This window comes from Dermacentor silvarum, chromosome 9 (genome assembly GCF_013339745.2).
Source record: "Dermacentor silvarum isolate Dsil-2018 chromosome 9, BIME_Dsil_1.4, whole genome shotgun sequence".
NCBI lineage: Eukaryota > Metazoa > Arthropoda > Arachnida > Ixodida > Ixodidae > Dermacentor > Dermacentor silvarum.
In genome coordinates, this window is record NC_051162.1 from 41,425,566 (window position 1) to 41,439,351 (window position 13,786).

The window sequence follows — 13,786 nt, forward strand, 5'->3', positions numbered from 1 at the left end:
GAGGTCAGTGTGACATACGTCGCAGCGGCTGGTCGAAGGCGAACAAACTCGGCGACACATAAACGCGGCTGTGACTCGGTGGGGAGATCAGGTACAGAAAGAAGTTCCAACTGGAGAAGGCCAGAGGAGCAGTCGATGAGGGCAGAATGGGTACTCAGGAAGTCGTGGCCGAGGATGACTTCATGTGGACACTGCTGCAGAACGGCGAATAGAACTGAGGTCTGGTGGCTGGCGAAGCTCGCACGCGCAGTGCACATCCCAACGACGCACGATGTACCGCCGTCGGCTACGCGAACCACAGGCGACGCCGCGGGCGTCAGAACCTTGCGGAGACGACGAGAAAGGCGAGCGCTCATAACCGATAATTGCGCCCCCGTGTCTATGAGCTCCGAAACAGGCACGCCGTCCACTTCTATGTTCAAAATGTTTTGTCGGGTGGTCAGGGTCAACAGAGGATTTCCGGGTCGGTTGGTCAATGCAGCATCACCTCCGGGAGCTGTACCAGTCAGTTTTCCGAAGAGGGACGGCGAGGGTATGGCGACGGTGAGCGAGAACGCCGGTTCTGTGGGGACGGCAAGCGGCGGTCGTAGTGTGGAGTCGGAGCAGCAACATAACAGTGCGGCAGGTCATTGCGGGCATGAAAAGGCGAGGACCGGCTGTCTTCCGGGCGGTAAGCGTACGCGGGACGAGGAGACGAAATCTGACGATAGCGACAATGGCGGGAAATATGACCTACTCGATTGCAATTAAAGCATATTGGCTTGTCGTCATGTGTGCGCCACTGGTTTGGGTCGCGGTATCGGAGGTAGGTCGATTGTGGGCGTGGAGGTCGAAAGAAATTGCCGACCGTAGGGCTACTTACAGAACAGATCGGACGGATGCCTGCGTTCGCCAGCTCTTCGCGTACGACAGCTTGAATCAGAGATACTGGCGGGCGGGACTCGTCGTAAGAACGTATCGGGGGAACCGACGGAGACGCAGCCTCAATCTCGCGCCGCACAAGACGCAGCAACTTTTCGGCACCAGGCGGCTGGACGTCTTCACACGATGAGCTAGCGGCGGTACTAGGGAACCGAACCAATTGCTGTGAGACACGACGGCTCTTTGCCTCTTCAAAGCGTCGGCACTCTCTTATAATGTCGTCGACCGTGGAGCAGTCCTTGTACACAGTAAATTAAAGGCGTCGTCTGCGATTCCTTTAAGAATGTGGCTGACCTTGTCCGATTCGAGCATCTTGTCATCGACGCGCCGACAGAGTGCTAATACATCTTGAATGTACACAACGTACGGTTCAGTAGATGTTTGGGCCCGGCAAGAAAGTTCCTTCTTGGCGGCTCGCTGGCGGCCAAGTGGCTTCCCAAAGAGTTCCTGCAGTTTTTGCTTGCAAGTGTCCCAACTGGTCAATTCCTCCTCGTGTGTTCGAAACCAAACACGGGTCGTTCCCTTGAGGTAATAAATGATGTTAGCCAGCATTATAGTCGGGTCCCAATGGTTGCTCTTGCTGGCGCGTTCGTATTTGATTAGCCAGTCTTCAACGTCCTTGTTGTCAGTGCCCGAGAAGGCGCCAGGGTCCCGGAGTTGGGTCAAGACAATCGCTGCTGTGGTAGCCGAAGCCGAAGCAGCAGGCCTCTCAGTCGACATGGTCGAAGGGCCCACGAGATTTCCGCTTCGAAGTTCCGTGATGTGCTGGTGGTGTACCCCGCACCTCCACCATGATGTTACGGGGAGATTTACAGAAAAGGGGGTTTATTTACACTATGTACAAGGAGACTAAATGTTGGCCAGCAACAACAAAGATGGCGAACCACTGTTTCACCTCTTCCTCGTCTCGTCGGCTCTATGCTTCAGCGTCTTCTTTGTCCACCGGACAACTGGCTCATAACAATATGCTAAATAGGTATTTATGTATCCATAGAAATTTCAAATATAACGTGAACGCTGAAGAGAGTCGTTCATCTCAAAAATAAAACTGATCTAAAATTCAGCAACGACTAGCGCCAGGAAAGCGAAAGCACGAACGTAAAGTAAGCGCACATGATACGCTGTTTCATTGCAGCTGACTTCCGCTGTCGTTAGCTTAAAACAATAAAATATAAAGAAAGACAGTACAACTTCATTGGAACTGTAGAGTGCCTGTAGGCAGCACTTCGGGGGTGAGAATAACTTTGAGCACCTCTTGTTCTTTAATTAACGTTATCAAAATTAACAGTACATGAGCATTTTTGCATTCAGCCTCCATCAGAATGCTACCACCGTGACTGAAACAATCTGAAACACTCTGGAGCAGCAGTGTCTTGCAGAAGGAAATAAAAAAGTGAAGAGGGGGAGAGGAATTGAGCACTTCGAACGTAAGAAAAGCACTGCCATGGACTTCGAAATGGCACTGACGTGCTGAAAAAAACAAAGATTCACTTTCCCAAACAAAGGAAAAAATTTCATAGTATTTCACTATTGAGTTTAGAGGGTTGCTCAACATTGCACACACTATACAGATCTGGTAGAATATTGGGCCGAGAGAAAGGGCAATTCTTTTGCTGAACTGCATTTTTTTAGCAATGGTCGATGTTCAGTCAGTGTTGTCCAACAGATATTTGATTTTGAAGCCTTCGTTTTCCACCACAGCGGCCTCCTGCATCAACGCTTCGCTTGAGAAAGCCACGTCTAACTGCTAGTTTCCTATTTGAGATGGATCCCACCTGGAGCCGTGAAACGTAGCTATGCGTTCCATTAGGTGAAATTCCCTTGAAAGTATTGGCCAATTTCTGCGATGAGTAACTTCCTCATTGCACAACCCGAAAAATTGGCAGTTTGCTCTGAGCTTCTGTTGCATCGATAATTACACGTGCTTTGGAATACGTTTGCTTGAACTCTTAGGCATGCTGATATCCGCTATGTCTCGTGCTCGCCGCCATGACTTGTGAATGAAACTTTTATTTTGATAATAACCCCGGTTGTAAGCGTTCACTAGCTTTTGCTTGGAGACCTGTGGAAAAAAAGGCCGCCATGATCCAGAAAAGTCTTACAGGTTGACTAGTGGGAAGAAGAGCAGGTTTTCTCGCGATGGGTTGTGCCAGCGGATCCTTTTTTTGGGGGGATGGGCCCGGGCTAGTACTCCCACTTTTGGAAGCTGCAAGTAGTAGCAGTGTCTCGAAAGGACCGTAATTTGGCAGCCACGTGTACAACTGAATTATACTGTCATCGGCTCGCGGCGCTTGCGTGAATATGCCTTCAGAGAAATTTGCCTGAACACACAACAAGGGGGTTCGATTCCGCCCAAGCACCAGAGAAATCCTAAATGATTTCTTGCCATTGAAAACAGAACATACTAAGTGACACACTCAAGTTGGCGTCAAAGAGGTTCATCGTAGAACGGCACATACCTAAATTCGCATACCCAGTGAACTGCGTTGAGATCAAAGGGGGTCATTGAAGAGCGGCTCATAAGTAGAGGCACATGCACCCAGTAACACAAATTGGCGTGAAAAGGTTTTACTGATGAGCGGCACAAGCCCATTGTCATATATACCGAGTGTCCCAGGATGGTCCTGCGGACGGTTCCGAACCCGGTTACCTAATTCCAGCAGCACCACTCGACCAAGAACTTCCCGGTGACCTAAATTGGCGGAAATTGGTTAGAGATACAGATAGATAGATAGATAGATAGATAGATAGATAGATAGATAGATAGATAGATAGAAATTGGTGAAGTAACCTAAGAATGCTGATCACATTAATACACAAGTTACATTTGTTCACGGATTATAATGCTTACATATTTAGAATATGTTACAGCTAGTGGGGCCCCTATGGTCTAATCTTGCAACCTTGCTCCCTTCCTGTCCGTGGTGGACCCGCGGTGGTCAGACGTGCGGGGGTGCGAATTGGCATTCCTCCGTCTTCTTTACAAAGTCTCTTGACGCCATTTCTGGACTCCACGTGTCGAAAGCGGAGACGCCAAAGAAACGGAAGCGTAAAATTTCTGCAACGAATGGCAGACTTGTAACCCATCCAACCCCTGATGAGCACAGGTTTCAGTTTTATGGATTCTGTTGCTGAGTGAGCATTCTCAAACGGGACCACTCGCACTGGTATTAAAAAACGTTCTGCCGAGCTCCATAGAGAAAGACATTCAACAAGAGCGGACACTCCCATAGAGCCCAGCGGCCGAATTGACTGCAGCGCACCAAGGCGGCGGCATTAATAAGTGTATCACACTTCCGGTTTAGGTTTTGGACGCGCGTGTTTTGAACGCTAGCGGTCACGCGTTACGCCGGCTGCGCCGATCGGCGCGCATTCTTCTTCTTCTTTTTCTATTGCTCCACCGCGCACGGTCTTAGTGCGAAATCGTTTTATTATTTGGCAAAAATGATTGCTAACGATCTTTACAAGCCTTCATTGAAGCTGTGCCACGTGCCATTTCACAAAGTAGAAGCAAGACGCCTTGTGAAATGAGGAAATGTTTATTTTGCTCAATATAAATGCTCGTTCCGGGATTTTTGGGCATTCATCCAACGTTGTGGCCCCAAGTAAGCAGTAGTAGTTTCCATACGAAGCTCCACCAGAGGGCATCAGCTGAAAAAAAATTGCAAGCATATGCCATTTTCATATTCAGACATAGGAATACTTCGTGTAGAGGCGAAACGTGCGAATGTGGTGAATAGGAGTCATTACAAACAAAAGGCAATTCGCTTTTACATACATTTACATACAGGGCGTAGATAATACCCGAGTCATCCCAAACAATACCATATAAGATGACGACAACATCTGATTTCCAGGCATTCTACATTCCCGGGCATTATTCACTGCACTTTAATACCACAAATACACGGGCGACTGCGCGTTTCCAAAGAACTTCGCCTCAGCTGACGCGATGGTCGCTCCGTACACAGAGATGGCAACAGAGGCTCCCAGCCAGACCATGCTAGGCGCTCGCAGAATGCCTTCTACTGGCACCCCGTGCCTGTTTACTCACACCCAGTGCAGTGCCTGTTCTCAGTCGTTCAGAAGACGGAATTTTCGAATTACAAGTTCCTGGTTTTTGTGTTCCTCGGTGTTATCTTTTGCGCGTTCTGCCGGCGCAAGCAACACAGTTCAGTGTTATCACTTTTGGCAAACACTCATCACGTTTTCGACAAGCTTGAGCACGAAAAGAAGGTATATGTTGTTGCGGGGCCACAAAAAGCTTAATGAACTCACCATCATCATCAGCCTATATTTATGTCCACTGCAGGACGAAGGCCTCTCCCTGCGATCTCCAATTACCCCTGTCTTGCGCTAGCGTATTCCAACTTGCGCCTGCGAATTTCCTAACTTCATCATCCCACCTGGTTTTCGGCCGTCCTCGACTGCGCTTCCCTTCTCTTGGTATCCATTCTGTAACCCTAATGGACCACCGGTTATCCATCCTACGCATTACACGGCCTGCCCAGCTCCATTTCTTCCGCTTAACGTCAACTAGAATATCGTTTATCCCCGTTTGTTCTCTGATCCACACCGCTCTCTTCCTGTCTCTTAAAGTTACTCCTAAGATTTTTCGTTCCATTGCCCTTTGTGCGGTCTTTAACTTGTTCTCGAGCTTCTTTGTTACCCTCCAAGTTTCTGCCCCGTATGTTAGCACCGGTAGAATGCAATCTTTGTATACTACTATTTTCAATGACAGTGGTAAGCTCCCAGTCAGGATTTGGCAATGCTTGCCGTATGCACTCGAACTTAATTTTATTCTTCTGTAAATTTCTTTCTCGTGATCAGGGTCCCCTGTGAGTAATTGACCTAGATAAACATACTCCTTTACAGACTCTAGAGGCTGACTGGCGATCCTGAATTCTTGTTCCCTTGCCAGGCTATTGAACATTATCTTTGTCTTCTGCATATTCATCTTCAACCCAATTCTTACACTGTCTCGACTAAGGTCCTCAATCATGAACTAGCCTTACGAAAATTTAGTACACGCCAAGCTAACTTTGTCACCACGGCTGAGCTTCGCTAACTGCATCGCAACGCCAGGCGCGGCGAGCGTGTCTCAAAGGTATCCCAAAAAGTAACGATATAATTACAATTATGTTAGGGGTCAGAGAAAGCGTCACGAACTTGTCCTAGTAAGATTAAGAATGAACTGCGTCACACGGCTGATTCATTTTCGCTAAGTACGTCACAAAAATGGGTACGTCGAGCTAGCCCAAATACTACTAAAATAAGTTAAAATAATGCTGGGGCCCGTAGGAAGCGTCTCAAACATGCCTCTGTACGAATCATTAACTCAAATTACCTGCGCCAAGACGGCCGAGCTGTTTTTGTCCAAGGCGTCGTATGTCTCGGTTCCGTGCCGCAAGCCTAAATCCGTCGCAGACTTCGACACAAAATGTCTCAACTGGCCGTAGTCCAATAGTGCAATGGTGCCATGTTGCATCCAAAAACCATGTTGCATCCAAAAAAGACAGACGGGACGACGAACGTGCGAACGCTGATAGCGCGCTGCCGACCTCGCTCGCAAGAAGAAGAAGTCGCAAATAATAAGTTCACTTTTGCGCGAAACTCTTTCGTTTTAGCGGGGAAGAATAAAAAAAAATTAAACTGTCAGGTAACTTCATTTCACATTCTTCTTGAAGTATTCATTTATTCATTTTATAACATTCGTATATATGCTGAATAGGTGTGTAAAACCCTTACAAATAAGGAATGTAGCATGAACGTCGAAGAAAGCTGTTCATATCAAATGAGAGAACTACTCTGAACTTCAGCAAGGACTAGCCCAAAGAAAGCGAGAGCACGGAAGTAAAGTAAGCGCAAAGATACGCTGTTTCATTGCAGCTGACTTCCAGTGTCGTTAGCTCAAAGCAATAAAATAAAGAAAAACTACAACACCACTTTTTAAGGGGGAAGTGCCTGTAGGCAGCACTTCGGGGGTGAGATTAACTTTGAGCACCTCGTGCTCTTTAACGTGATCCAAATTACCGGTACACGAGCATTTTTTTATTCAGCCCTCATTGGAATGCGATAACCGCGACCGAAATAATCTGAAACAGGCTGGAACTGCAGTGACTGCAGAAGGAAATAAAAAAAGTGAAGTGGAGAAGTGGAATCGAGCACTTCGAAAGTAATGAAAGCACTGCCAAGGACTTCAATATGGCTACCAGTACGACTTGCTGACAAAAACCAAGATGCACCTTTCGTATGCGAAAGAAGAAATTTCACAGTTTTTACTATTGAGTTTACAGGGTTGCTAAACATAGGACATACTATCCATATCTCGTTGAATATTGGCCCGAAAGGAAGGGTCATTATTTCCCCAGATATGTAAATATCTTGTTGCGCTGAATTTTCCTTTATGTCGATGCGCAGAAATTAGATCTGCCGTTGTTTACATTTCTGCAGAGCTGAACTGCTTTTTTGAGAAATAAAAAATGCCACGCCTGCGCGGCAGACGCAGCACAGTCCCAGCGTAAGCTATACGAGCGTTTCGACAGTACTACCTAGTAATTTGAGTGAATGCTTCAGGAACGCGCTTGGGACGCCGTCGCGCGTGCAAGCCGACGCGTTCTATCGCCAATGGCTAGCGGCGTTCGGCCCAGCGAAGCGGCCGACAATGCAACTACGGCTGTCACATTCGCTCGCATTGCAACGCGCCCGACGCAGCCTGCTTGGGACGCCGTCGCGCGTGCAATCCGACGCGTTCCATCGCCAATGGTTAACGGCTTTCCCGCTATCGGATAGCAAGCGCTTGCGTAGCTCAGTAATATTTACCAACCATCATATTACATATGCTTTTCACGTGTTACTTCGTTGAACTGGGGTGTTGATAAATGAGTGAAATTTTCACATGAGACAATAAAGAAAAAAAAGCTTGCGTAGCTCAATGGTAGAGTATCCGCCTCCCCACGCAGCGGGCCTGGGTTCGATCCCGGCGGAGAGCGGGTACTTTTTTTCGCATGCGATAACGCCTACGGGGCGTCGGCGGCGGCATCATCGCGACCCGAAGCGCCTATTGGAATGAGCCCACAACAGCTTTCGCTGTAAAATGCTTGACTATACTCGGCGACAGCTTTTCTTGACGTTGGAGCGAAGGCTACGGAGGTGGAGCCTCCGCACATTTGCGTTACTACGCAAGTAGTCCGGCAGCTTGCAGCCGATTTCAGTACCAGCTTCGGTTTTCGCTAGCTCGCAGCGCTAGTGCGTTTAGCAAAACGTATGCTTGCAAAATGGGAACGTCAGAGTTAAACTTTGATGAGTGTGCATACATGCAGCTAATTACTGTGCTGTATATATACTGGTACACAGAGTTTTCCGCTGTTCAGAAGGTTTTCCCATGCATTATTCAGCCTTTATAACAGTGAAGCTTAGGTTCCGTGTTCAGTCAACAAAAAGTGTGGCAGCCCAGGATATACGGGCACGCGCCACACGTGATCGAACGGTAACGTTGACAGTATTCAGCCTTGGTACACTGCAGGCGAAATGGAAGGCCGGTTGTGGCACGATCCTGCTACGCGCGTGTCTTGTTTCAGTTTTGCTGTATTCGGTTTACGCCCACAATGACTGTCAGCAATGATCGGCGCAGACTGCGCCTCAGTGTTCGAGAAGCTTCGCAATTGTAGTAGATCCTTTTGTTAAGATTGCGCGCAAGACGCGAACAGTCAAGCTTATTTCAGAGTTTGCCAGTGATAAGGCTGGAAAGTTCGATGCGTGATGTATAAAAGACGGCGAGTCCCAACGATGCTCAGCTTTTCCACGGCCGATGCTGTAATCGCCGCTATCAGTGCCAGTGTACATTGCTGTAATCTGACTTTCCGTTTACCGGCCGATTGCTGCCTTCGTCAACGTCACGACGCCGTGACAATATAATAGCTATGCAAACTAAGCAAGGTGACGAATGTCGCCAAGCACACACCGCAGCTAAAATACACAAGTACCATGATGCCGCTGAATTAGAAGATTTTAAGACAGCTTACGATTAATAGAGACTGATACAGATACTTTTATCGAGCTTCGCTGGTCAAGCACCTTCATGTAGGCCGTCGATGTTTTTTCCATCCCTGTGCATGCAGTATGTAGCAGGTATTGTCCATAATACCTAATATTATTGGTAGAAAAAAAATAAAGCATGCATAAAAACAGTTCATATCTTTTATTGCATCGCAGCCATACGCGAAAATTCTCCAGGCTCGTGTATTTAGATTTAGGTGCACGGTAAAGAACCCCAGGTGGTCAAAATTTCCGGAGCCCTCCACTACGACCTCTCCCATAATCATATCGTGGTTTTGGGACGTTAAACCCCATCAATTATTATTACCATAACATTTTGCACTTGTGTCACAGAAGGTGATAACCATAACTTTTTGCTGGCCCTCCATGTCGACATAACATTTTTGCACTTGTGGCACAGAACGTGATAGCCATAACTCGTTGCTAGCATTATAATATTATATTATAATGCTAGCAACGAGTTATAAGCATTGCGTGCCATAAGAACCATTTATAATAAACAAATCAAAATAGGTAACAGCAGGAACGCATTGATAACGAAGAATGAATCGGTAGAATACATTAGGAAATGAGTAAATGAAAAACAAAACAATGACAAGAAGTGGTATCACACTTTCGGGTCCAATTGAGACAGCAATGAAACAAGGCATCAAACACTATTGCCATGAGATCACACAGAAAAATTACCACAATTTTGAACACTTCAACCCCCAACTAAGAAATGTGGTTCTCGCTGGTGCTGCGTATAATGTAAATGTTCACGGCCGTGATACGCCATCACATCACAGCCGCCGTGACAGTACAGTGCACAGTACACGGCCGCTGACAGAAAAGCACAGGTTTGAGCCTGTCGCATTTCGAAGGATCAGAAATGCCAGACGCCCGTGTACATATGTTTCGGTACATGTTAAACAACACCGGGTGGTCAAAACTTGTGCAACCCTCTAGCACGGCATGCCGCATAATCACATAGTCGTTTTGGCACACAATATTCCAACAATTATTATCACATCACATTAACGTAACCAGAACATAAACGAAGTGCAACGAAACATAGAGAGATCAGCAGATTAAATTAAAAGGAAGTCAATAAGCAATAAAAGTGTAAATAAATAGCAGTGACTGATGGACCTCAAAAGCAATATCACAGTTTCTGGTTAAGCACGCGTGTAATCATTAGGTTGAAGCTTTGAAAAAGCACACATGGAGATGCTCATAGCAGTTCATCAATTCCGCTCATGTCAGAGCTGCTCGATTCATCAGAAGTACTCGGATCTGTGCCCAAAAAAATATGAGACTTTCTCTTTCGCTGTCTATAATGCCATACCGCTCCCATGCCTCATCCTGAAGCCTTATCACGTGAGTGCAGTCTCGGAACTAGTTCTGCGGGGTCACACCTGCGATTCCTTCCAGCAGCAGCTTCTCGACTGAATCGATCTTGAAGTCAGTGTTCTTCGAAGCAACATAGCCTTTGACCTGGCTCCACACGAGCTCTATGGGATTGAGCTCGCAGTGGTAAGGAGGCAAGCGCAAAACCTCATGACCGTCAGCGCTGGCAAGAGTGTCAATCTGGTAAGCAAGGAACATGTGCTTATGCTGCTTAACGAGCTGCAGCAGTTCGCTCTTCAGTTGGTCATCCGAAAAAGGGATACTTTTTGATTTCAACCAGCACTGGATGTCGGCTTTTCTTGATGATGAACTTGGCACCTTTTCAACTTGAGCATTGTGATACGATGCATTATCCATCACAATCACACTGCGTGGCTTGATGTTCGGTAGCAACTGTTCAACAAACCATTTTTGAAAACGCGGAGCATCCATTTCTGTGTGGTAATCACCAGCGCCCTTCTTGGCACGAAACACTAGGGCGGCTCCATCAACAAAGCCTTCCGCACTGCCAGCATGCAAAACAATTAGGCGTCCTCCTTTACCACTCGGTGCACGGACACCTGTTGAGAGGCCTTGACGAAATGCGTCTTGACGGGACATCACTTTGGTGTCTGTCCATACAGTCTCCTTGGTGTGGCCAGCGTTTACATAGGTCTCATCAAGGTAGTATATGGTCCTGTAATGGAAAAGAAATCAGTCGTATAGTCAAGAGCTTACCTTTGCTGGCAACAGCCCATTAAAAAACCAGCGGCCTTGATTCAAGGTTATGCCTATGTTACAGCGTGAAGAATCCACTGACAAAACCCATGTGAATACATATAACAAAGATGAGCAGGCAAAACTTCCCCTGAGGAAGACTGAAGCGAATGTTTACAAAACATGTTTCAGGCTGCTCATAAAAGCTAATGAAACCACATCCCCAATTATGTGCACAGCATATTCGCTCAATAAAATTAGCTACTCTTTTCTTTAAGTCATTTAGATTCCTTGCTGCTACGCGGAAAAAAAGGCAGTAAATCTTCCCAAACAATGCGACGGGAAATTCTGCAATAGCGAAACGCTCAGTTACATCTGCGGCACAGATCATCGCATCCTCGGCTGGTACTATTTTCCACCGTACAAGCGCAAACATGAACAGCTACCTTATATTACGGGGGAATTTCGCAGCGACTCAAGTTAGGATTATGTAAGGCTTTCGATCACTCGCGTAAACAGCACACGTTTGGCGATCACTGATGCAAAGCATACCTCTCGTTTTCGCTCACCGTTAGGTACACACGCATGCTCACCATTCGCGTCTATACTTTTACCAACAAGCACGCGCAACGAACGTTTGCGGAAAATAAAAGAACGCAAGAACTTACCGCTGCTGCCTCCGCATTTCTCGGATTGTTCGGAGGTACTTTCGACGCCAAGCAACGATGTCGTCTCTTTCGAGCAATGCGGAATTCCTTTTTCTCTTTCGGAAGAGGAACCCCAAGTCGTTCATCGTTCGTTGCATCGCGCGAGTGCTGATCTTCGGCATGTCCATGTGAGGGTCGATGATCACCTCGTTGCGTAGCTTCTCGGACGTAGGCAGTTCATTGCGCATGAAATAGCTGTGCACTTTGCGCCGGAATGCTGCCAACGTAAACGTGTCGTAACGCAGCAGCCTCGTCTTGGCGGTCATGCGCTTCCCAGCTTCGCCCGATAAATCCAGTTTCTTACGCTTTGGAGAGGAGAGTAGGGCCCGCAGAGCTTCAGCCTTGATTCGAGCTACCGTTCGCATACTCACTCCGGTGAGCTCGGCGACAGTCCGGCACGCAGATTTCGTCGACAGCTCGGGCTGACGGCGCCTTACTCCAGCGTAGACATTGCAGATAACCTGCTTGGTTTGTTTGGAGACCCACTTCTTGTCACAGTTAGAGTATAGCCTCCTCGGAGAACGAAAAGGAGAGTTTGCGGCCACACACGGTACCGCCGGCATCGGGGACGCCATGTTTACTGCGAGAGCAAGCAGCAGGCGTGCGGAAAACGTGGTGCCGTCCAAGAAATAAAATAGCAAAAAAAATAAGGCGCACGATAACTTTTTTTCCATAAACAGCTTCCCATACTTGTTCTATATTTATAATTAAGAAAGTTTTATTTATTCGGGCCAAGTAACTCTTAGAATCAGAAAATAAAATACGTACTATTTACTGGCGCGCGCGCATACAGGCGGTTCGGCTCTCTAGCTTCCACGGTGCTGTCAAGGAAAGCTGTCGCCGAGTATAGCACCAAAAATGTCCAACAGGTATTTCATTCGGAGGTTTAGGTTTCCCCCACAGGGGCCTCCCGCATTAAAGTTTCGCTTCAGAAGGCCACTTCTGATTGCCGTTAAGACGTGAAACTTAGCTGTCCGTACCATTATCAGAAATTCCCTTGAATTTATTGACCAATTTCTGCGATGAGCAGCTTCCTGATTGTACGAACAGAGAAGTTGACACATCCTACTGAGCTTCTGTTGCATCGATAATTACACGTGCTTTGGGTTACGTTTGCTTGAACACTTAGGCATGCTGATATCCGCGATGTCTCATGCTCGCCGCCTTTGGTGAAATGTCTATCAAATTTTCATTTTGATAATTACCCAGGTAGTAAGCGTTTTCTAGCTACTGCTTCAAAAAATGTAAAAAAAAATCCCGACATACATTTGCATCTGGAAAAGACTTACAGGTTTTTAGCGACAGGTAGTGCTGGCCGATCCTTACTTCGGGATTGGATGCACCCTGCCTCATACTCCCAATTTTAGGAGCCGCGAGTTTTAGCAATGTCTCGAAGCGACCGTAATTTGGCAGCCACGTGTACAACTGAATTATACTGTCATCGGCTTTGAAAAATACTCTCATCGGCTCATGGCGCTTGTGTGAATATGCCTTAAGATAAGTTTGTCGGAACATTTACGAAGCGCGCGTACGATACCACCCAGGCACCGGAGAAATCTTAAACAATTTCTTGCCATTGAAAACAGACATACCAAGTGACACATAGTCACCCAAGTTGGCGTCAAAGTGGTTCATTGTAGAACGGCACATACCTAGGGAACAACCCAAGTGACCCAAGTTGGCGGAAATTTGTTAGAGGCACAGATAGATAGCTAGATAGATAGCTAGCTAGCTAGCTAGCTAGCTAGATAGATAGATAGATAGATAGATAGATAGATAGATAGATAGATAGATAGATAGATAGATAGCCCCCGAAGACTAGGTGAAGTAACCTAAGGATGCGAATCAAATTATTAGAGAAGTTACATTTATTCGCGCATTCAGGTTGCACCTAAAGGGGGGCTCCTATGGTCAAATGTAGCAACTTTTCTTGCTTCCTGTTACTGGTGGACTCGCTGTGGTCAAACGTGGTGGGTTTTAATTGGCATTCTCTGTCTTGTTTCCTCACTCTGTAG

The 13,786-nt window shown here is 46.9% G+C and overlaps 1 protein-coding gene across 1 annotated transcript in view; it reads right to left on the bottom strand.

The window, feature by feature from the left end:
* LOC119463549 (uncharacterized) overlaps nucleotides 1-12,136 on the bottom strand; it is a 61,896-nt gene extending 49,760 nt beyond the window's left edge. Inside the window, exons 1-2 of the mRNA XM_037724384.2 lie at nucleotides 11,733-12,136; nucleotides 10,377-11,044 (exon numbers count right to left, since the gene is read on the bottom strand). Of these exons, the coding sequence (XP_037580312.2) occupies nucleotides 10,377-11,044; nucleotides 11,733-12,136 (1,072 nt within the window). The remainder of the gene's footprint in view (nucleotides 1-10,376; nucleotides 11,045-11,732) is intronic.
* Between the last annotated feature and the right edge of the window lie 1,650 nt (nucleotides 12,137-13,786).